Source organism: Chlorocebus sabaeus, chromosome 1 (assembly GCF_047675955.1).
Source record: "Chlorocebus sabaeus isolate Y175 chromosome 1, mChlSab1.0.hap1, whole genome shotgun sequence".
NCBI lineage: Eukaryota > Metazoa > Chordata > Mammalia > Primates > Cercopithecidae > Chlorocebus > Chlorocebus sabaeus.
Genome location: NC_132904.1, coordinates 46863598 through 46887203, shown reverse-complemented (window position 1 = coordinate 46887203; position 23606 = coordinate 46863598). Strand labels below are relative to the sequence as shown.

Genomic DNA, 23606 nt, shown 5'->3' with positions numbered 1-23606 from the left:
ATCCTATCTGAGACACCAGACAATTCACTCCTCCTCTTGCTTATCCCTTGGACATTAAAGGCAATTAAGAAGAATTAAAGGCAATTGGTCAGCTATGTGCCACACTCAGGTCCTCAAGGGTCAGGAAACATCAGCCTAGTCTAACGCTCTTCCTGTGCCTCCAGGTATCTCTGCACCTCTCTGGCCAAGCCCATGACCAGGGTAGCACCTAGTTTAGTGTGGCTCTTGTCTTCTCCAAGGTGAACCCACTCCTAGTAGCATATAGCTGCCTCCTGGACTGGCTCTCTCTTGGCCTCGAGCAAATATATGCCTAGCAGGCCAGACCTGGATATTCACAGCTGGAGGTAATTCCCATACCCAATTTACCAGAGAGTAAGAGCCTGGAGTCTGAACCTGAAGTGAGACCGAAGAGTCTACACTCCAGCACCCCAGAGACTGGAGCTAGGAAAGAAGGAGCTCTAAAATGAAGCTGCCAGGGGGCTCAGGGCTCAAGCCTACTCCTGATAAGCTACATAAAATTTGTATCAATGTCAGGCTCTTACACTAAATTTTGCACTGGCCATGTCTGTCACAGTGCTGCATACTGTGGCTACCACAAGGCATTAAAAAACTTCAAAGGGTAAGAAGAGAATGGACTCAACAGTTTCTGAGTGCCTACTAAGTCATGAACTTTGCATGTTATCCTTACCAATACCAATACCTTGGGCATTATGACACAGGGTATACTCATCTTGCCAATAGAACTAGAGACTCGGAAAAATCTAAGAATCCTCTATTCCTCCACTACTGTGCAACCTGACCACAAAGTCTTAAATGATCTGGGAAAGACAAAGAAAAACTAGAGTCTAAAGCACTATTTAACAGGCTCTCAGCACCTTAACTCACTAAGGAGACAATACTAGTTTAAATACTGCATTGCCTTATTTACTACTGGTAGCGCCAACTTCTGCCAAACACAATCTGGAGAAATATATCAAAAGTCATAAAGATGCTCCTGACCTTTGCCCTTGTCATTGCATCCCTAAGATCATATCTTAAGGAAACAGTTCAACAGAGATTCACTAGTGGTGGAAAAAAAAGGATGATCTAAATGTCCAATATCTAAAGAATGGTTTGAGAAATCCCAGAACCTTCTAATCATGTAATGTTTACTCTATAGCCATTTCAAATGTTCATTTTAAAGACCAAGAGGGAAAAAAGCAAAGCATCTGTGATAAAATAAAGATTGAAAACAAAACATCATAAATGCTATTGGTACAACTTGTAGAGAAGTATGGACACGTGTATACACAAAAAGGAATGTAGCTGTTTTAGGGTGGTAAGATCATGGAAATCTTCCATAATACTAAGTGGTTTCATTATTATTACATGTAAAATTGTCTTTGTGGTATTGTTTAGTACCTTTTCAACCCAAGAAAAAGAGAGAGAAAAAAAGACAGACACATTTAACCCAGCACGAAGAAAAGGCCCAGGAAGACTAGGGCTGGCATGTGAAAGCAGAAACTGAGAAGCGTCCTACATACCCGGAAGGAGGAGGCCAGGCAGGGCCCTGGGGAAGGGAAGCCCTCTAGGTATGAAGAGGGTTGTCATTAGTCTGATGCTAATTACAGAAGTCTCACTAGCTTATTAATTTTTTTGACAGACTCTGAATGAAGACTGAATTCCTTCATTAAGCCAACTTGGGTTCAGAGGCACATTTCCTGTGTGGCCATCCTCATTCCTCTAAAAAATCTAGCCTTTTCTTTTTTTTAAGGGTAACAGTAAAGTAAAATTTAGTAACAGAAACACACACCCTGGAGAAATTAAGATTCCTGCCTTAAATGTAGAAATTCAAACCACTTCAGAAAATCAAAGGGGTTTGAATAAGCAACTGAACTGCAGTACTTTCTGGACTGGGAAAAATAAACACAAGTATAAAATATTTAGCTCAGTATTAAACGGCCCCTTGATCAGGTTCCAGCCCATCTTTCTGATATTACCTCATAATTGTCCCTCCAGATACCCAATGCTCCCGCCAAACTGAACCACCAAGTGGTCCCCAAAATAGTTTCCTCCCTTTCCTACCCCCATGACTCTGTTCAAGCTGTTGTGCACACTTAAAATTTCTGTCTTACAACTGCTTGCTCAAGTCTGACCCATCCTCTAAAGCACAGATGAAAGCATCAAAGCCTTGTCATTGTCCTGGGTTTTTCTTGGTTTTTTTTGGTTTTTTTTTTTTGAGACAGAGTCTTGCTCTGTCGCCCAGGCTGGAGTGCAATGGCGCGATCTCAGCTCACTGCAACCTCCGCCTCCCAGGTTCAAGCAACTCTCCTGCCTCAGGCTCCCAAGTAGCTGGGACTACAGGCGTGTGCCACCATGCCCAGCTAATTTTTGTACTTTTAGTAGAGATGGGGTTTTACCATGTTAGCCAGCCTAGTCTCGAATTCCTGACATCAGGCAGTTCACCCACCTTGGCCTCTCAAAGTGCTGGGATTACAGGCGTGAGCCACTGTGCCTGGCCAGCCTTGTCATTTTCAAAGCCTAGGCCAATCCCTGTACCCTGAATTCATTTCTTGCTCTTCATAGTAGATCCAAAGTACTTTGAACCTCCAAGGAACTACACAAAGTCTGCCTTGCAGTACAGTTATCTGTGTAACTGACTTTTGACCACATTAAAGCACGAGCTCCTTGGAGCAAGGATCTCTTCAGATTCCTACATGGAACCTATCCATAATGCCTGGCCCACAGTAGGCCCTCAGTAAATGCTTCACTGAAAGACAAGAAAAAGGGACACATTACATCTGTGTGAAGTCACTTCCTACCTCAGTTGCTCCAGTTAAGCAATGCAGAGATGAAGGCATGCTGTTCAGCAGTCTTGAACAGGGGAGGAATGAATCTTGTTTTTCTAGTTTCCAGCCTTCGTAAGTCTCCAACTTCCTCCCTAGTTGACCATAGTCTGCTCGGCCCCAGGTAAACACCTTGCCAGTTTCTAAAAACAAACATTATTTGAATTAAGACTACATTCCACAGCTGTGCTCCCATGGGTAGGCAATGAATTACAAGAGAAAGTGTGACACTGATTTTAGTACCAACTACCAGGAGTCTTCCTATCTTCCTGTAAAGAAGGCACACACACTCATATTTTTACAGATGTGGAAATGAAGGTTCAGAGAGGTTAAATGACTTGCCCAAGATCAAACAAGCTGTAAGTACCAGAGCTGGATTCAAGCAGATTCATTCTAAAGTTTCTGCTCTTGCATGTTATATCGATATGGATATGACTATGGATATAACTTCAATCATGCTTTATGGCCTTCCATTCCCTCCCTTCCCCACACACTCCTTGTGCTTTGCCCAGATGCCTGCTCTCAGGCTCTCCTCTTCCCCACCCAACCCAGGGCCCATTTAGCCACCTTGAAGTTCTCCACTCCACAATCTCTTAGGGCCTAGCTCAACGAATGGCCAGTTTCATTTGCTTTCCCCTCCTTATAACACAAGGGGACCTTTCGGAATCTATAATCTTACCAAAGGAGCAATTCTAACAATCCTAAGGTAAGTGTTTATGTGTGCTAGAGGGAAGGGAGTGAGAGAAGAAAAAAAAATGGCAAAACCATTTGGAGCCAGAAAAGCATTTAGTCCCCCAGATGCACCACATGGGAAGCAGGCCAGTGCTAAAAATGACAAAAGAAAACGAGATTTGCAAAAGGAGAAATGGACTTTCTTCTCCCAGATAAGAGAAAATTCACCAAATTCATTCAGTTGTACCAAGTGCCACATTTGTTATTTCAACACAAATGCAAAATCTGATGAGGCATAGATTATTAACAGATTCTCTGCAATAAATATGCATAACCATGTGCGTTGTATAAATTCTTTATACATGTTTATTTTAACAAAGAAAAACTTTGCTTTAGAGACAAAACACAGAGCAATGCATATTAAATTCTAGACAAATCTACTACTGCATACTTTGTGTTTGGTATCAAAGCTTCATCTGGCCCCACATTCAACATATGGTTTATAGTGTCAGCTAAAAAACAACCATAGATTCATGGGGAAATGTCAGAATATTGCAGTGATACAAGGTTCTGCAGGGAAACAGTTCTCAGCATCAGCCTGCTAGCAGACATTAAGGTAGATACCAACAGTTTACAGGAATCTGACTTTTGGGCTTCCTCAAAGAGGAAACAAAGTCTGTGTAGCTCACAGGGTATATGGGATACCTTGTATATTATGAGAGCTGGGAGTAGGTCCATTCACACGTACTACTTCATGGCTCTCTGTGTGCTGTTCCTTTTGCTAAGAATGCCCTCTCCTTAACTGGTAAACTATGGCTGCACCTTTGGAGTCCAGCTCATGTACCACTAGTTCTATGAAACCTTTCTTGAATCCCCAGCTCTCCCCAGCAAGGGTGAAAGTCACCCTCCCGTGAGCCACCTTTATCATTGTACTCATCAACTACTATGCTGTCACTTGACAGGTGAAAAAATTAAGGTTCAGATAAGTGACCTGCCCAGGGTCACACAGCTAAGCCACATCTCTTTCTACTAGCCCATGGTATCACTCTGCATTGGTTATTAAGCCCTAGTCACTGCATAATCACTCAACACTCTTCCTTCACTTCTGCAAGATTACTCTGAAAAACCCATGTGCCCAGGACCCATAAGGCATCCAAAACTGGCAAATTGTCCCTCTACCAGAGCTGGCTAGGATTTCTAACCAGATTGCTAAGCAGGAGATTCCCAAGAAGCCAGGGGATGAGACTGTTGCTGCTTAAATGACTATAGCATTCCTCTGCTGGGAAAAACTAGGAAGTTGTTATCTCTAAGACTACAGAAATAATTTTATCAGAAATCACACATTGAATCCTTTCTTTCACATGAAGTAAAACATCTTAGAGTTTTCCTGTTATTGATTATTGATGCCAAAGACAGTCAAGACTGGCAGAATATGGTGCCACCATTATTATATCCCCGATAGCAATTCAGCCATTCCACTTACATAGCACTTTTCACCTTCAAAGCACTTTACAAAGATTAACTAATTAATCCTCATACTCTCTGGGGAGGCCATAGACATTCTGGTTAAGATAAGTCCAGAAACCAGGCTGACTTAATGTTCAGTCTTCAGTCTCAAGCCTAAATTTAATGCACTCTGAACTTGTCTGTTTCTCCTCAAAATAAACTCTGCATCAGAAGCCTCACCCAGGATAGAAGAGACCCTTTTATTTTTCCTTTTCTTTTAAACAGACATTTATTGACCTCTCCCAGGTACCCAGTACATTCATTGACATTGTCTCAATCCTCACAATAATGCTGTGGCATATAGAGTATTAAGCTTATTTTACAGATGAGGTTAAATGATGCGAGTTAAATGATTTGGTTGGGTTCAAACAACAACCAAGTAGTTGAATCAAGATTTAAACGTGTGTCTTCTGACTCCAGGGCCAATGGTATCTCCAATGATTGCACAGCTGCTGTCACAGACTGACAAAATTTGGCTGATGAAACAGCCATTTTTACAATGTTTGAGGAAGAGGAAAACCCAGATTAAATGGATATGCTCTGTGTACCATCCAGCTTTCCTCACTAGAATAATCTTCTTCCCAGGAGCCCATGCAGAAATCAGGACTGTAAGTGCTGAAATAAAGGCATTAAACACATGGATGATGATTTTATGTCATCTGGAGTAAAAGAAAATAAATCCACATATAAAAAATGCTCATTAATACATTGTAGATGAATGTCTGCATCAAGCTGATGCATGCTGTCAAATCCAGGGAGACTCAAATCACAAATTTAACAAATGAATCTTTTCCTTAAAGGATTATATATTACTATGATAAAAAAATAGATACACTAATGTCATCCAAAAAGTATAGGTATGTGTCTCCAGGTAAATGATAAATTAGAGAGATGACAAAATAGCTCAAAACAAAGTCAGCAAGTGAAACACAATTTATAGGGCATGTCCATGTAAGAATTAGCACAGAATAACTACAGAGCCAAGAAGTATACCCTGCAAAAAATATGAACGCACCACAGAAAACGACAGAGGCCAAATGAGAAGTATGGAGAAAGAACACTTAAGAGGTCTGGAACTGGAATTGTCCTGGCAGGCTTGAGGGAACAAGAGGCATTTAAGGTGAACTTCTGGATAAGAAAAGAAAATGGGAGACCGAGGGAGGATATTGAGGAACAGTGTGAGATGAGCAATGATATGAAAATCAAAAGGTGGCCAGGCGCAGTGGCTCACACCCGTAATCCTAGCACTTTGGGAGGCCAAGGCGGGAGGATCACCTGAGGTCAAGAGTTTGAGACCAGCTTGGCCAACATGGTAAAACCCCGTCTCTACTAAAAATACAAAAATTAGCTGGATGTGGTGGTGCACGACTGTAGTCCCAGCTACTGGGGAAGGTGAGGTGGCAGAATCACTTGAACCTGGGAGGCAGAGGTTGCAGTGAGCCAAGATGGCAGCATTGTACTCCAGCCTGGGCAACAGGGGGAGACTGTCTCAAAAAAAAAAAAAAAAAAAAAAAATCAAAAGGCAGGAGAGTGAATGAGGGTCACTAGGGAAGGAGACTGGGAGGGGAGTCAAGACTGCCAGGCTGGGGCCAGCCACAGGGAATTGCCATGGCTGGGTCTGGATCTCACCCTCCAGACCAAGGGTCCCTAAACTTGGTTGCTTACTATTAGTAAAAGAAAAAAAAAAATTATTTTTTTTTTGAGACAGAGTCTCGCTACATCATCCAGGCTAGAGTACAGTGGCATGATCTTGGCCCACTGTAACCTCCACCTCCTGGGTTCAAGCAATTCTCCCACCTCAGCCTCCTTAGTAGCTGGGATTACAGTTATGCACCACCACATCTGGCCAATTTTTGTATTTGTAGTACAGACAGGGTTTTGCCACGTTAGCCAGGCTGGACTTGAACTCCTGACCTCAAGTGATCTGCCTGCCTTGGCCAAGCGCTGGGATTATAGGCGTGTGCCACTGCACCAGATGTCTATCAGCAAAATATTTTTTAATACATCACCAACATATGTACATTAATTTATTTATTAAAGTATGCACATTCTATGTACAGTATCCTGCTTATTCTTGCAACAAGCCTGTGAGTTAGGCACTTTTACCATCCCCATGTTACTGACAGGGAACAAGGTACTTACCCAGTCACAGAGGTAGTAAGTGATAAGGTAAGAAAAGAAAGAAAAAACGACAATAACAGAAGCGTAGGATGCATCCAGGCCTAAACTAGAATTGAAGTCATAGGAAAACAAAAAAGAAAGAATTTACAGGGCTCGGCACCCCATTAGATGTGATTTTGAAAGGAAAGGAGAGGAAATAAACACCATTCTGAGATTTCACGATTTCAAGGTGAGTAGGAAGGCGATGAAGGTATAGAGATGCTACATCAAGGGTCCCGCTAATGGGAATCATAAAATGTTGTTTAATTACCAAATTATTTAACTCTCCTGGGGTGTTTTGCAAACATGTTATCAAATAGTCAAATATAAATAAAAGGGGAGAGAGTAAGGAGAAAGACTACCAGATGCAAACCACAGAGAGCAGGGGATACTCTGCGGGTAGAGTGGGTGGATGATGAATATTCAAGAGGCCAACTTCCTTTACCATCCATCAAGGGCTGCAGGTGCTGCAGCCATAGCTATAGGTACAAGGAGAAGTAGCTCCAGGGATGTCTGAGCTTTTCAGGGAAGAGAAATTTCTACCCTGTTCTAGAGAAGGGAGTCCTATAGGTGATAGATAGATTAGAGGATCATCCGTATTTTCTTGACAGTATCTGTCCAAAAACGGAATATAACGTCACTGAAGATAGCAAAATGGAGTCAGCAAACCAAGGTAGATGTTATAAAAAGAAAATCCATGGGTAAGAGAGAGAAAAGACCGCATGACCTCTTCAGTCCCTCTCAACTCTAATATTCCAGGATGTTACAAGGCTATCTAGAATACACTCATGAAAAGGAGGAAGCTCTCTACCTATAGGTTTGTTATATTTATGATTCACCTGTTTACAAACATAAGTACCAGTTACTCTCTGGGTTATTCATTCTATGTCCTTAGAAGGTAAGAACCTGACTTCTGTCACTCATCCTTCATTCTGCCACATGGACAGAGACTTCATAAAAAGGCATTTGATGATAATACCCAGGGACTCGTTAAACACAGAACTAACTGCCCAAGAATCACCTAGCATCATCTTCCTGTACAAGGAGCAGGAAACAGGCAAGGAGAGAGCTCAGAGCACAGCAGCAGTCACACCACACTCCTCTCCGTATAGCATGTGCCATGCTGCTCCTCCACAAGGCCTCTAATATGGTTTGGCTGCATCCCCACCCAAATCTCATCTTGAACTGTAATCTCCATAATCCCCACATGTTGTGGGAGGGAACTGGTGGGAGGTAATTGAATCACGGGGTCAGTTTCCCCCATGCTGTTCTCATGATAGTGAGTGAGTCTCACAAGATCTGATGGTTTTATAAGTGTCTGGCATTTCCCCTGCTGGCTCTCATTCTGTCTCCTGCCACCCTATGAAGGGGTGCCTTCTGTCATGATTGTAAGTTTCCTGAGGCCTCCCGAGCCATGTGGAACTGTGAGTCAATTAAACCTCTTTTCTTTATAAATTACCCAGTGTCAGGCATTTCTTCACAGCAGCGTGAGAACGGACTAATAGAGCCTCCATACTGGTTCCCTCTGTCCCCAGCTATCCCTACTACCCTGATCCCATTCGCCTAGTCAGCTCCTACTCATCTTCAACTCTGCCCACTACTCAACTCAGATCAGGTTCCTCTGTGCAACAATCTCAGAGGACCATGTTCCACATCCTGGGAGCATTTACCTCAGCTTATAAATGCACACTCATTAGGACTGTTTAATTAATGTGTGTCTCCTCTTTCAGAGAGCCAGCTCCATGATACTGGGGACAGCTATTTCACTCATTCTTGAGTCCTAGAATAATGCCCAACACAAAGTAGGCACTCAATAAATATCTCCTGCCTGAATGAACAATTGAATAAATGAATCCAACCACCTCCCTACCTATCAACCTATCTACCTCTTACTCACCACCACTGAGCACTACCATCCACTGGCTCCATAATCTTGAGCAAACTGCTCAACAACTCTAAGTCTTATCTGCAGAATGAAAACAAAAGCATCTCCCTTGTAGCATTGCTGCAAGGATACTTTTCCATAAAGCGTATGGCACATACTAACTAGTGAACGGCCATTATTATTATTATGCTCCCAAACTGAACAACACAGCCTTATTAAGGATTTACATGGTTCCACATAGCATTTCTACCACTTTGTCAAATCTTCTCAGCCAATTCCCACCTACCAAAGTGTTAGGGTCAATGTCCCTAATGATAATCAAAGAAGAGAAAGAACATTGAAAGCTCTATCACGGAATTTTGATTTTTAAGATTAAAGCATGGTGGCTTGCACATCAGAAGTCTATAATGTACCAGACGAAACAAATTAATTAAAGGTAGGAAAAAGAAGAGAGTTAAAGGGAACAATGGAGAAGAAAGATGAAGCAAGACGAGTTGGAAAAGAGACGAGAGGAGAGGAAGCTTTAACTTGAGATTCAATAAAACTTGAATTAAGATTCAGGTCTAATCCTGGCTTCTCTTCTAGGCTGAATGGCCTTGAACAGGTCCCTTCTTCTTTAGGGGCCTAGTTTTCCCATCTATAAAACAAGAGGACTGGAATAGATGACCTCTTGGATACCTCCCTGATCTACACTTTAATTATGATGCCTAAAAATCTTCAGTGTTAAAATGACTGGTATACAATTTAATTTTATTGTCACCTTTGGAATATTTAGTCTCACCACGGTCCAAAAATAAAGCATGCACTCTAATATCAAAGACTACTCATATAGTTCCCAGTGTAAATAAAAAGTAAAACTTGACTATATAGTTTGTTATTTTTTAGTAAAATGTCACAAGTTTCCAAAGTCGTATCATAAACAATATCACATAATAAAAGGTTTGGATTTTTTTTAAGTTAATACAGAAATAAAATTCCCAAATATGGGCTGCCTAACTAAAAAGGGGAGAAAAAGCCTGCAAAGAGAATGAACAAAAGTTGAGGGGTTGGGGAGAATTTATTTATTGAGAGCTGACTCTGTATAAAACTGCTTTTGGCACTATCATTAAGTTACAAAATTTAATCAACCCCGACTGATTATTGTGAATCCCATTTTACAGATTAAGAAACAGACCACAGAGGTTAAATGACTCGCCCAAGATCACACAGCTAGTAAGTGGCACAGCTGCAATAACAACAATAATAATTGCTAATATTTTGAGGGCTATTTCATGCTAAACTCTTCATATGGATTATCCCTTTTAATCCACAGAAATACCCTGAGTAGGCATTATAATCCTCAAATTACAGATGAAAATATTAACGCAGAGAGGTTATGTCTCTGGCTCAGAGCCAGCAGCTCTCAATGGCAAAGCTAGGATGGGACCCAGCGGCCTGGCACCAGAGTCAGTGCCCTCAGTCATTGTCCTGCAGAGGATGCACAGGTCTGTCTGACCTCAGCTCCACTTTTCACTTGGTCACACTGGCTCTTCAAAAGTGAGCATTCGCAAGGACTTCCTGAGGTTGTTCAGAGTCACAGGGACACACACGTGGGCTGGAGGCACAGAGAGAGCCCAGCTGATGAGTGAGTGAGTGAGCTTCATCCATCCTTGGCCTATATGGCAAAGGTCAGATTCCTAAAACATAGAAGTATTACACACAGCTGCTCCATTTTCACCACTGACTTTCTTAGCTACCAAATCGGGGGCAGCAGTGATAGAAGTGAAGACAGACTGCACCCTGAGGAACACCAAGACTGACTGCAGAACTATCTACAACATGAGGTTAGGGTTTCCCAGAGAAAAGCAAGGAGTCAGGCTGGTTTCTTCTTCCAGGCTAGGCAAGAGCATGGCAGGAAGCCCCAGTCCTAGTTTGTTCAGTAGCTCCCTTGCCTCTCTCAAGGCACCTATGTTCGCTTGATGTTGGATGACTGCTCCTTTGTCAAAAGCATATTCAACTTCCTCCCTCCGGGGCCTTAGGACCACGCTCTGCCCCCAGCCCACAATGCTGGTCAGCCTGCAACACCTGTCAGCCTGCAAAGCTAGTCAGCCTGCTTGCCCCACTTATGGAATCCTACTCCCCCTTCAGGGCCTAGCTCAAATGCTGCTGCCTCCCTAAAGCACCCTATCATCCCCTAGTCAGAATAAGCCATCTCTTCCTTTAGGAGCCACTGGCATGGTGCTTGTACCTCTGTTTCAACAACTTTCTATCCCTCCAAACATAGGGTTATTTGACTGCATATCTTCGTTTGCCCAATGAACAATGATCTTTTCTTATTCTCTCAGTATTCCCCACAGCACCTAACACAGGGCCTGACCCAGAGCAGGTGTTCAGTGTTTGTTGACAGAAAACAAAGTAATAGGTATTGCTGTTACCACCAAGGACATCAGAGACCATCTAAACCTACTCTCCAAAGAGAAAACGAAACTAAGGAAAACAAATAATTTTCCAAGTCACACAGCCTATACAGATAGAAACAGATCCAGGCATTCACAATATTCAACAAATAGTTACTGAGCACTTTCTATATGCCAGGTGCTGTCCCAGGCGCTAGGGGCTACTGCACTGAACAGAACACATAAAACTTAATCCTAGCACTTTTGTAGGCCAAAGTGGGAGGATCACTTGAGCCTTGAGTTTGATCACTTGGGTTTGAGACCAACCTGGGCAACATAGCAAGATCCTATCCCTACAAACAATAAAAAAAAAAAAAATACTAGCTGAACAGGTAGTGCACACCTGCAGTCCTAGCTATTCCAGACACTGAGGTGGAAAGATTGCTTAAGCCTAGGAATTCAAGGTTGCAGTGAGCTATGACCATGCTACTGCACTCCAGCCTGAGTGACAGAGCAAGAACCTGTCTCAAATTAAAAAAAAAAAAAAAAAAGACAAAACTCCCTCCCATCATGAAGCTTAAATCTAATGACAGGAAAGACAGACAACAGCAACAACAAAACATTACCTATGGCAAATGACTTTCATTGCTATAGAGAAATATAAAGTAGGGAAAGGGGACAGGCAGAGCTGGGGAGAGAGATGGCGGCCCAGGACCAGTGTCCAGCTCCCATCTTCCTTTCTGAGCTTCTCCTCTACAGCACACCACCTTTCCTAATGGAAGAACCTTAAACTTACAAGTCCCAGCCAACTCAAGTAGAGGCAATGAAACTTACTTAAGCTGCCTCTCAAGCCTATGATGAAAAGGCAGGCAATAAACATAAATGCACTTTGTAAACCCTAAATGCAGGTGTTAATAACATTATGACTCTCACTCTCTAAAGCCAGTTTACAAAAAAACCATCATGAGAGGCTGGACCATGATGAGTCCCTGCTCTGAGATGTGCTGGCTGAGGGCCTTGGTTTTCCTGTTCCTCTAGGGGTCCAGTAGCACATCACGCTGCTAGTCACACCTAGAAGCCACTTGGCAACCTGAGAAAAATCTCTGATTGAGGCCAGTGACTCTACAGATGTTTCCCAACACATTTCACATTCAAACTCTAAAGCTTCTTCACACACTTATAGATTCTTATTAATAACATTTTAAAATGCAGATTGCTGCCTAATCTTAGCTGCGTAATTAAAAAATAATCTTGCGTTTCTCCCTCCCGGAAAGAAAGGAAACTATACCCCAGGGCTTCTGCAGCTAAGAATCATACCCTGCAGAAAAGCTAGTAGGAGGCTGGGGGGCAGGGAATGTGTGTGGAGCGGTGAGGGAGGGTAGTTGAAGCCAAGCAGCAAGTCTAATCCCTTGATTTTAAAGAAAATGAAAATAAGGCTGAAAGAGGTGAATGATCTGCCCAAGGACACAGTATGTTTTGGTAGAGCCAGAACTAGGATCCCAATTTCCTGCTTCCCAGCAGACTCTGCTGCCTGGTGGGGACAGGAAAGAAGGACAACAAGCTGTAAGCCCTTAAAGGGTGAATACCATGTCTATGTGATTCTCCTTATACAGTGAGCAGAACACTGCTCATCTGGAGAAAGAGCTATCGGTTTTGGATTCTCAAGAGGATTATGGGAATAAGGTTCAAAGTTCTTTACATTCAATTCAGCCTCATAAACCATCTGAGCCAGAAGACACCTTAGAGAACTTCTTACCCAATCATTTGCTTCTAGTTAGGTAAAATGAGGCCCAAAAGGAAAGTAACTTAATACCCAAGGTCAAATAGTGAGTTAGAAGTAAGACTAGACTAGAATCCAGGCCGCCCTGACTTCTAGTACATCTTATCCACAGCTTCTTAGAAAAGTATAGGCGTACTTCACTTTACTGCACTTCACAGATAACTGCAGTTTTTGTTTTTGTTTTTGTTTTTTAACGAATTGAAGGTTTGTGGCAACCCGGAGTCAAGCAAGTCTATTGACACCATTTTTCAAACAGCACGTGTTCTGTGACATTTTGGTAATTTTTGCAATATTTCAAACTTTTCACAATTATTATTATTATAATATCTGTTATGATGATCTGCAATGATCACTGATGTTACTACTGCAATTATTTTGCGGCATGATGAACCATGCCCACATAAGATGGCAAACTTAATTGATAAATGTTGTACGTTCTGACTGCTCCACTGGCCAGCCCTTCTTCCATCTCCCTCTCCTCAGGCCTCCCTATTCCCAGAGACACAATAATATTGAAATTAGGCCAATTAATAACCCTACCATGGCCTCTAAGTATTCAAGTGAAAGGAAGAGTCACATATCTCTCACTTTAAATCAAAAGCTATAAATGATTAAGCTTAGGGAGGAAGGCATGTCAAAAGCCAAGAGAGGCTAAAAAGCTAGGCCTCTTGCACCTGTTAAGCAAGTTGTGAATGCAAAGGAAAAGTTCTTGAATGAAATTAAAAGTGTTACGCTAGCGATAAGAAAGCAAAATGGGCCGGGTGCAGTGGCTCACGCCTGTAATCCCAGCACTTTGGGAGGCTGAGGCGGGTGAGGTCAGGAGATCGAGACCATCCTGGCTAACACAGTGAAATCCCATCTCTACTAAAAATACAAAAAATTAGCCTGGTATGGTGGTGGGCGCCTGTAGTCCCAGCTACTCGGGATGCTGAGGCAGGAGAATGGCATGAACCCAGGAGGCGGAGCTTGCAGTAAGCCCAGATCGCGCCACTGCACTACAGCCTGGATAACAGAGCAAGACTCCGTCTGGCAAAAAAAAAAAAAAAAAAGCAAAATGGCCTTTTTGCTGATACAGAGAAAGTTCTAGTAGTCTGGATAAAGGGTGAAACCAGCCACAACATTTTCTTAAGCCAAAGCCTAATCCCGAGCAAGGCCCTAACTCTCTTCCATTATAGGAAGGCTGAGAGAGGTGAGGAAGCTAAGGAAAAAAAGATGGAAGCTAGCAGAGATTGGTTCATGAGGTTTAATAAAAGAAGCTATAGGCTGGGCGCAGTGGCTCATGCCTGTAATCCCAACACTTTGGGAGGCTGAGGCAGGGGGATCATGAGGTCAGGAGATCAAGACCATCCTGGCTAACAAGGTGAAACCCCGTCTTTACAAAAAATGCAAAAACTTAGCCAGGCATGGTGGTGCGTGCCTGTAATCCCAGCTACTCGGGAGGCTGAGGCATGAGAATCGCTTGAACCCAGGAGGTGGAGTCTGCAGTGAGCCGAGATCACGCCACTGCACTCCACGCTGGGCGACAGAGCGAGACTCTGTCTCAAAAAAAAAAAAAAAAAAGAAAGAAAAGAAAAAGAAAAGAAGCTGTCTCCAAAAAAGTGCAAGGTGAAGCAGCAAGTGCTGATGGAGAAGCTGTAGCAAGTTATCCAGAAGATCTAGCTAAGAAAATTGATAATGGGGCTATACTACACAACAGTTTTTCAATGCAGACCAAACAGCCTTCTATGGGAAGAAGATACTATCTAGGGCTAATGCAGTTGGTGACTTTAAGTTGAAGCCAATTCTCATTTGCCATTCCAAAAATCCTAGGGTGCTTAAGAATTATGCTCAGTGTACTCTGCCTGTGCCCCAGAAATGGAACAACAAAGCCTGGATGATAGCACATCTGTTTACAGCATGGTTTACTGAATATTTTAAGCCTACTGTTGAGACCTACTTCTCAGAAAGGAGTCCTTTGAAAATGTTACTGCTCGTTGACCAGGCCCCTGGTCACTCAAGAGCTCTGATAAAGATGTGCAAAGAGATTAATGTTGTTCTCATGCCTGTGAATACAACATCCATTCTGCAGTCCAAGGATCAAGGAGTCATTTTGTCTTTCAAGTCTTATTATTTCAGAAATACATTTTGTAAAGCTATCGCTGCCATAGATTGTGATTCCTCTGATGGATATGGGCAAAGTTATTACATATCTTCTGGAAAGGATTCATTATTCTAGATGCCATTAAGAACATTCATGATTCATGGGAAGAGGTCAAATAACATTAACAGGAGTTTGGAAGAAGTTGATTCCAACCCACATGGATGACTTTGAGGAATTCAAGGCTTCAATAGAAGAAGTAACTGCAGATGTGGTAGAAACAGCAATACAACTAGAATTATACATAGAGCCTAAAGATGTGACTGAGTTGCTGCAATCTCAAGATCAAACTTGTAGGGTTGAGGAGTTGCTTCTTATGGATGGCAAAGAAAGTGATTTATTGAGATAGAATCTACTGGTGAAGATGCTGTGAACACCGTTGAAATGCTAACAAAAGACAAGCTATTATATAAACTTAATTGACAAAGCAGCAGCAGGGTTTGAGAAGACTGACTCCAAATTTGAAAGAATTTCTACTCTGAGTAAATGCTATCAAACATCTTTGCATGCTACAGAGAAATCTTGTGAAAGGAAGAGTTCAATCAATGTGGCAAATTTTACTATTGTCTCATTTTAAGTAACTGTCGCAGTCACTCCAATCTTCAGCAACCACAGCCCTGATCAGTCAGCAGCCATCAACATCAAGGCAAGACCTTCCTCTAAAAGGTCACAATTCAAAAAGATCACAACTCACTGACGGCTCAGATGATTGCATTTTTTAGCCATAAAATATATTTTAATTAAGGTATGTACACTGTTTTATAGACATAATGCTATTGTGCATTTCATAAGTATAGTATACAGTATAGTGTAACACAACTTTTATATGCACTAGAAAAACAAAAAAAAAATGTATGACTCCCTTTATTGGATATTTGTTTTATTGCTGCAGTCTGGGACTGAACCTGCAATAACTCCAAGGTATGCCTGTACCAGTCAATTTCTCCAAGCTTCCATTGCAACCTGCCTCACCTAATTATCATGGGTTTCCTGAGCTGCTTGGCAGGGAAGAGCAGACAGGTGAGGTCACCATGATTCCTCACTGCCTCCATCCCAGGGATGGCTTTTGGGAGGCCCAAGGGCTAGGTAATGAAAGAAACATTCCTTTCTCCATCTCCTCCAGATACTCCTCTCCCTATCTGGAACTTCCATCCCTAATCCTGTACATCACCTTCAGTTTTTGTCCACTGCAAAATCATCAGTAGTTTTCATCTCTGTGAAGTTACAAAAGAAAAAAAAAAGGAAAGAAAAAAGGCCAAGCGCTGCACCCAGCTGTTGATGAGGCCGTGTTTTCCACTGATGACGATGACTCACAGTACCCAAGCTGAAGGCTAAAGCTGGGAATGCGACTTGGGAGAGTCAGCACAGTCAAGGGAAAGTCGCAGTTCCCAAGCATGCCTAAACCTGCAGAGAGGAGCTGCTTGAGTTCCCTAGGTAAAAAATTCCAGCACTTGGCTATGGGAACACAGCTCCCCCTGCAGACCACCCTGAGGTCCCACAGGAGCAGGACCAGGGACAGGCCATACACTGGAGCCAGCTAATTCTGCAAAGCCCATCCACTGCCATGTATTAAAACTGTTATGTTAGAAAGCCAGGACCCCACCTCTGAAACCTCAGGACATCCCACAACCCCCTAGAAATACTATTTGCATCACTGGTTTTCAAAGAGAAACTAGGAAGCTCAGATTAAGACCTCCAATAGAGGAGACAAAGGTTGGCCCCAATCTTTGGGTGAGCAATTCACCCAGAGGCAGCAGTAGGGAAGGAAATGAGCCTATCCTAGGATGCTCGTTTGTGGTCAACCAGTGAGAACATCTTGGTACATGACTGTAGACAGTGCCTCTCAAATTTACTCTAACCCCATCCCTGGGAAACTGTTCCAGGCTCTTCAAGAGAGATTAGTATAAAAGATCTATTGGGGTCCTAATAGAGCTATACTCAAAGATGGGAAAACATTCTCCCACCCCCATATTTGATAACTCTACAAGGGTGAAACTGAGCAGTGGACATGGTCAGGAAGATGCCAGTGGAGATAATGACCATTCCACTGTCGGTGGTTTGGGGACTTGGCACTTGCATCAAGCAGTGGCAATAATGAGCATCACCGAAGAAGGCCACTGAGGAGAACATATAATGTTCAAGGACCCACCAGGAAAGAGAAGATAATCAGGAGACTTAGAGTCCCAGTAATTTCAAAGTAGGGGGTTGGGAGAGGTTTGGGGTTAAAGTCCACTGTCAATGCTGGCAGATGGTGTGACAAACACTGCAGTTACATTCAAATGGCTTGTCTGGAGGTCCATGGTCTCATGGTATGGAAAAGGAGAGGTTGCCAGGGCAGATCCAGGGTGGGATGGCCACCTTTCCCTCCCACATTGACTAATCTCCCTCCTGCTCTGCTCCCTGCTCCCATCTGTCCCTCAGGCCCCAGAATACAAACACCCTCTACTAGCAGCTCAACTGCCAAGAACCTCCAAGTCACCAATGTGACCTTTTGCAAAACCTTGACACCGTTTAAGATTATCTTTCAGGGTGCTGACACTTAGTCCCACTACAGACAGTTACCACCAAAGCTACAGTACTTTCCTTGGAGAGGAGGACTTTTCCACGGCCAGGGCCTAGGAGAGGCATCTGCTACTGAGGATTTTTCATTTCATAGGCTCAGCTCCAACCAAATCAGCAAAGCACTGTTACTATGGACCATCTGCCAGGACCCGGAAACAGCCCTGTTACATAAAGGGGCTGGTATAATGAAATTTATTAAACTCGATTCTTCCTCCACAAAGAAGCCAAAGTCTCTCATAAAAGGGCTGGTGTGAGGCAGTGGAGGGGTTCTAGACAAGGGACCCATTGGGTTCTAATCCTGGCTGGGTCTGCTGCTACCTGTTAGCTATGGGACCATGGGGACAAATCATCTCTTGCTGGACTTCTATTTTCTCAAATTTCAAATAAGGATAAAATGGTCCCTTCTAGGATTAAAATTCCACAATTTACGTTGTTATCACCAAAATGGCAAAAAGAAAAGAAAGTTTACCTTGATATTAGTTGGTACTGTAACGTTTTAAAATGTTAACATTCTAAAAAAAGGCATTGCTCTCTTATTTGTGGGCTTAATGGAGAGAAGTGGTGAATAAAGCCACTGACTCTGGGGCTGGCTGGGGGAGAAAGTGCACAGAAGAGAAACAAATGGCTAGAAGCTTCTATCAGCTCAGGAATGAGTGGTCCAAGCAAAAGTCAATGTAGGAGTGTGACTGAGAAGGAGTAGTACTATTGATGGCTCCCTGCCTATGCACATAGTAACTTTCCAGTTTACAAAGTGCTTTCCATGATCTTATTTGAGCCTCACAATACCCCTAAACTTGACAAGGTGATGTTGACCTGCATTTCACATTGAGCAAAGCAAGGCTAAGTACCCAGGTAGGGTAAGCTCATGTCTCTTCACGTCTCTTTGGTTTCCTCATGGGTAAAATGGGAGTGAGCCTCACTTGGCAAAATTTGCATATGGATTAAATAAATGTTTGTAAAGCCCTGGTAAAATGCCTGGCATACATGTGCCCTTGATAAATGAGACAGACTCCTTCCTCACACAGCTCCATCTCCTCAGGGAGGTATAAGGAGAAGCCCCAGAGCTGCTCATTTTTAGGCCTTTAAGAAAAGCTTCAAGACGAAAGGTAACATGATGGTTTCCTAAATGACCTTCCATATGGCCCATGACAGCTTCCCAGAAGAAAGGCTAATTAACCAGATGACTCCAGTCCCACCCATCTCCCCATCTCGTAGATTCTCATAATCACCTGAGCCCCTGAAAGGGGCACCCCTAAGAATTCAGAGTACCTCTAATTCAGCCACAGCGATGAGCAGAAAGCAAGCATGAGGCCTCAACAGAGGAGCCAGCAAGAGCCACCCCAGTCAGGGTGTCTCCTTTCAGTGTTTACATTTCTCACACACCCCACCCCTCACAGAAACCTCCAGCTGCTCCTCCACTGCTCACAGAGTAATGCCTCAACAAGAACCCATTCCCATTATACCCAAAAGTTCCTGATCTCTTATCTGGCCCAGGTCAAGCAAACTACACCACAGAGCACTTCCCACTTCTGCGGATTTTTCCGCAGTATTGCTTCTGCTTGGAAGGCCCTCCCCTCACTTCTGCCTATGCAACAAATATTTGTTGAACAAATGAGTGAAGGAATAAAGGGAGGAACTGCGAGTGAGTAAATGATATAAGACACCCCTGTGAAGCAGACAAATTAGGAGTTAAGGTTCTCATTTTACAGGTGAGGAAGTTCAGGCCCAATGATTTGCCCAAGATCACACGGCCAACAAATAGCCAAATTAGAACTTAAACCTAGCTCTTCAGGGTTCTTTTGGCTACATTAAGCTTCCTCCTAAGGTAAAAAGTCACTCTTAGATTGGGCAAGAGTTGATTCCTCCAATATTCCTCAGAATGGGTTGTTTTCACCTTGACACACGTCGAGAGCACTTTAAGGTACTGGTGGTCACTATGATTATTTATTTATTTATTTTTGAGACGGAGTCTCACTCTGTCGCTCAGGCTAGAGTGCAGTGGCGCGATCTTGGCTCACTGCAACCTCTGCCTCCAGGGTTCAAGTGACTCTCTTGCCTCAGCCTCCCGAGTAGCTGGGACCACAGGCGTACACCACCACGCCTGGCTAATTTTTTTTTTTTTTTTTTTTTTTTTTTTTTTTTTTTTTTCAGCGATGGGGTTTCACCATATTGGCCATGCTGGTCTCAAACTCCTGACCTCGTGATCCGCCTGCCTCAGCCTCCCAAAGTGCTGGTATTACAGGAGTGAGCCACCGTGCCCGGCCGTCACTATGATTGAGAGCACCCATGGGACAGGTAAGGTCCCCTGAAAAAGGGCAAGCAGAGTGCCATCTGTCAAGAACCTAAAAATGATGGCAAAATCATAGGCCAGTAACTCAATGCTCACTTTTAGAGCACTCCTGGAACAAATCAATCTCCATCAGGAAAGAGGAAGATTCTTTGAATGGAAACTGAACTCTCTGCCAGGGACCTCTGCACCATTCCCAGAATCATCTGGTGAGCTTGCAGCATGGCTGGTCACCCCACTCACTATGGACAGATCAGGGAAGCCAAGATCCCAAGGCAAGGCCTTGCAGATAGGCAGGAGCAAAACTGGTCTTAAAACCCTGGGGCACCAGACACTGCTGTCAGCCTCAGGGAGCTGAGGCTCTCTGATCTGGGCTTCTCCAAGAAAGTAGGAAGAGGACAGGGCCGGCTATAGGCTGTGTCTCCTAAACACAGCCATTGGAAACAGCATAGCTTCCACGTCCAAGAGTTCTACCCATTCCATGCTACCAGCACTCGAGTCTCTTCCCTATGTTTGGAGAAATCTAGCGGTAAATAAAGCAGACCAAGTCCCTAACCTTGTGGGGCTCACATTCTGTTAGGAGAGAATGACAACAAATAAACAAAAATGACACTATGATTTCAGGCAGTGAAAACTGCTATGATGAAAAATAACGCAGTGAAGGGAATAGAGTATAAGAGGTGACATTTGGACAAGAACCAATGGAAGTGAGGCAGTAGCTCATGCAGGAATCACAGAGACAAGCATTCCTGGAATAAGGAACTGCTAGAACACAGGAACAGAGGGGAAAGGTATTTAACCATTTCTCAGTGGGTTTTGTAACACTAGCCACCACTCCCTAACCTGCTCCATAAAGACCTGCCCTTTCCTACTTCAAAGCCCTCCTCCCTCTTGCAGTTCACCACCACAACTCCCCCAGAAACTTTCTCCAGGAAGGAGAGATAAAATACCTGTTGCCCCCTCCCTAAAGCCTAAAGGGCTGCTACAGACTGAATGTTTGTGTCCCCATTAAATTCACATGTTGAAATCCTAACCCTTAACATTACGGAGACGAGGCCTGTGGGATGTGATGAGATCATGAAGGTAGGGCCCTCATGAATGGGATCAGTGGCCTTATAAAAGAAACCCCAGAGAGCTCCTTCACTTCTTCTGCCATGTGAGGCATAGCAAGAAGGTGAACCAGGAGGCAGGCCATCATCAGACACCAAATCTTCTGGCACTTTGATTAGGACTTCCCAGCCTCCAGAACTGTAAGATATAGGTTTCTATTGTTTATAAGCCACCCAGTCTATATTACTTGGTAGAGCAGCCTGAATGGAATAAGACAGTCACTTGCCACATTTCCAGTAAGGTCACCTTGAGAGGAAGTGGCATGATGAAATAAAATAAGCTTTGATATCAAACACAGTGGGATTCAAGAGTCTGCTTTGCTTTCTAACTAGCTATGGTACTTTATGCAAGCCACTTAGCCTCTCTGAGCCTCAATTCTCACCTAGAATGAAGGGAAATGAACCCTACCTTAAGGGGCTATAGGAGCATTACCCTCAGGCTGCAGAGCAGTACCTGGCAGAGCACCTAGTACATAGTAAGTACTTGGCAAACACTGGCTCCCTGCCCTATCCTGATCCCCTTGGAAATAAAAAAAAAAAAATTTGTTCTTATTCAACCAATTGTGCTAACTCATGTCTTCAGCACGCCTCTGGCAAGGCCCTGGGCCTGCCCATCTCTGGGGTATAGGGCTTAAGAGATGACCCCTAATTCTATCCATTGCACAGTGTGATGGGAAGCCTTGGCCCAGAGAACTGAGGAGGAGAACTGGAAAGGCCAGAGGCGAGCAGAAAAGACATGCACATTGCTTTTGCTGTGAGTGAGAAGGTGAAAATCATTAAGACAAGGCCCTTGAAGAAATCAGGAAAAAGGCAAACAGTTAACTGCCACTGCCAGGTCCTCTTCCACAGCTGGCTCACTGGCCCTTGTCCCCTGGATCTCCATGGGGCAGCCAGCTAGAGGTCAGACCAGTCTCAGTTCCTCTTAAGAGAAAGGACTATCAGCTATTAACTCAGGGTGTGTCCTCATGCAAGCTCCTTTCCCTTTCTGGGCCTAGGTTCTCCCATCCATACAAAAAGGGGGGAGAGCGTGGATGACCTCTAGGGGCCCTTTCAGCTCTGACCTTGCTAATTCCGGAATGACCCTACCAGCCTCATCCCAAGGCTATCTGGCTGCCTGCTGCTGCCATCTGGTGGCCCTGCAGGCCCGGCCCCTTCTCAAATATACCCACTTCAGAGGGTGGCTCTTGCTTCTGCTTCAGGTACACACATGCTACACTTCTCTAGACCACAGATCAATGGGTATTCACTGCCAAACACAAAATCCAAATACAATGACAAAACTTCATCTCTCTATCAGAGATGACACAGCTGCAGCTGAGAGCATGAACTCCCTTCTCAAAGACAGAAGGTAACCTGCGCAAGGTCACAGAGCTGCCTGGCTCCCAGGCCAGTATACGATTTCACTTTACCACAATGCTTAGGGCTGGTGGGTACCTGCAAACCAAAAATAAAGTCAGCCTAGAGCCAAGGAACAAGGCTGGACGAAGGTGGAGAAAAAACTGCCAGGACTCCTCGCAAACCTCAAGAAAAGGTAAGGCATGGCACATGAACGGGCTAAGCACTGCTTGTAGAAGTTAACTGGAAATACAAACTTAGGGTACCCATGTATCTCCCTAATCTTGGAGGTGATCATTCATAAGAACACCTGCAGGGTCTTCCACAAACCAGCTTCCAAGCCACCACCACACCCTGGATCCTAGACTAGGCAGACCACCAAACAGTGGGGAAGACACCTGGGGTAGCATCGTGTGTTTGTGCATGCTTCCCCTGCCAGACAGCAGCTCCTCAGGACAGGGTTATATCTTTTCTTCTCTATCTCCAGGCCTCTTAATACCTGGCTAGAGGAGCTCAGTGAATCCAAGTATACAAGTAGATCCTTTAGGTTTCTGCACAACATGGGACCTGTCTATTCTTTGTGGACTCAACTGATTATACCCTTGGCTCTGTCTGCAGCCTTCCTTTATAGTGTAGACCCTGAAAAAACACATTGTGTGACTTTAACTAGGTCGCTTGCTTTTTCAGGCCTCTATCATCTCACATCTGCAGCATACTGGGGTTTTATTGGATGATCTTTAAAGTCCTTTTAATTCTAAAATGCTAGAATTTGAAACCCCCAGGCAAATCAAGGCTAATCTTCACCTGCAGACACAGCAGCTAAAAATGGGAAAGGGGAAAGTAATCAAACAATGCTTCCCTCTAGTGGTTCAGTGCTGTCACTACACCCTGCCTGCGCAGAGCCCCTGTCACTCAACTTTTACTCCAATTCACCCTGAACTCTGAATAACAGAAATCAGCCTGCAGCCAGCAG

The 23606-nt window shown here is 43.7% G+C and overlaps 1 protein-coding gene across 22 annotated transcripts in view; it reads right to left on the bottom strand.

Moving 5' to 3' along the window:
• The window catches only part of SERGEF (secretion regulating guanine nucleotide exchange factor), a 233462-nt gene that overhangs the window by 176564 nt on the left and 33292 nt on the right, over positions 1–23606 (bottom strand). For 18 of the 22 annotated variants that reach the window (XR_012093595.1, XR_012093580.1, XR_012093581.1 and 15 more), the window contains one exon: positions 2802–2968. The exons of the other annotated variants lie outside the window; for them this stretch is intronic. Coding sequence is in view for 14 of the 18 variants with exons in the window: in XM_008005197.3 (XP_008003388.2) it covers positions 2802–2968 (167 nt within the window). In the remaining 4 variants the exon portion in view is untranslated. The remainder of the gene's footprint in view (positions 1–2801; positions 2969–23606) is intronic. 22 annotated transcript variants of the gene reach the window in all.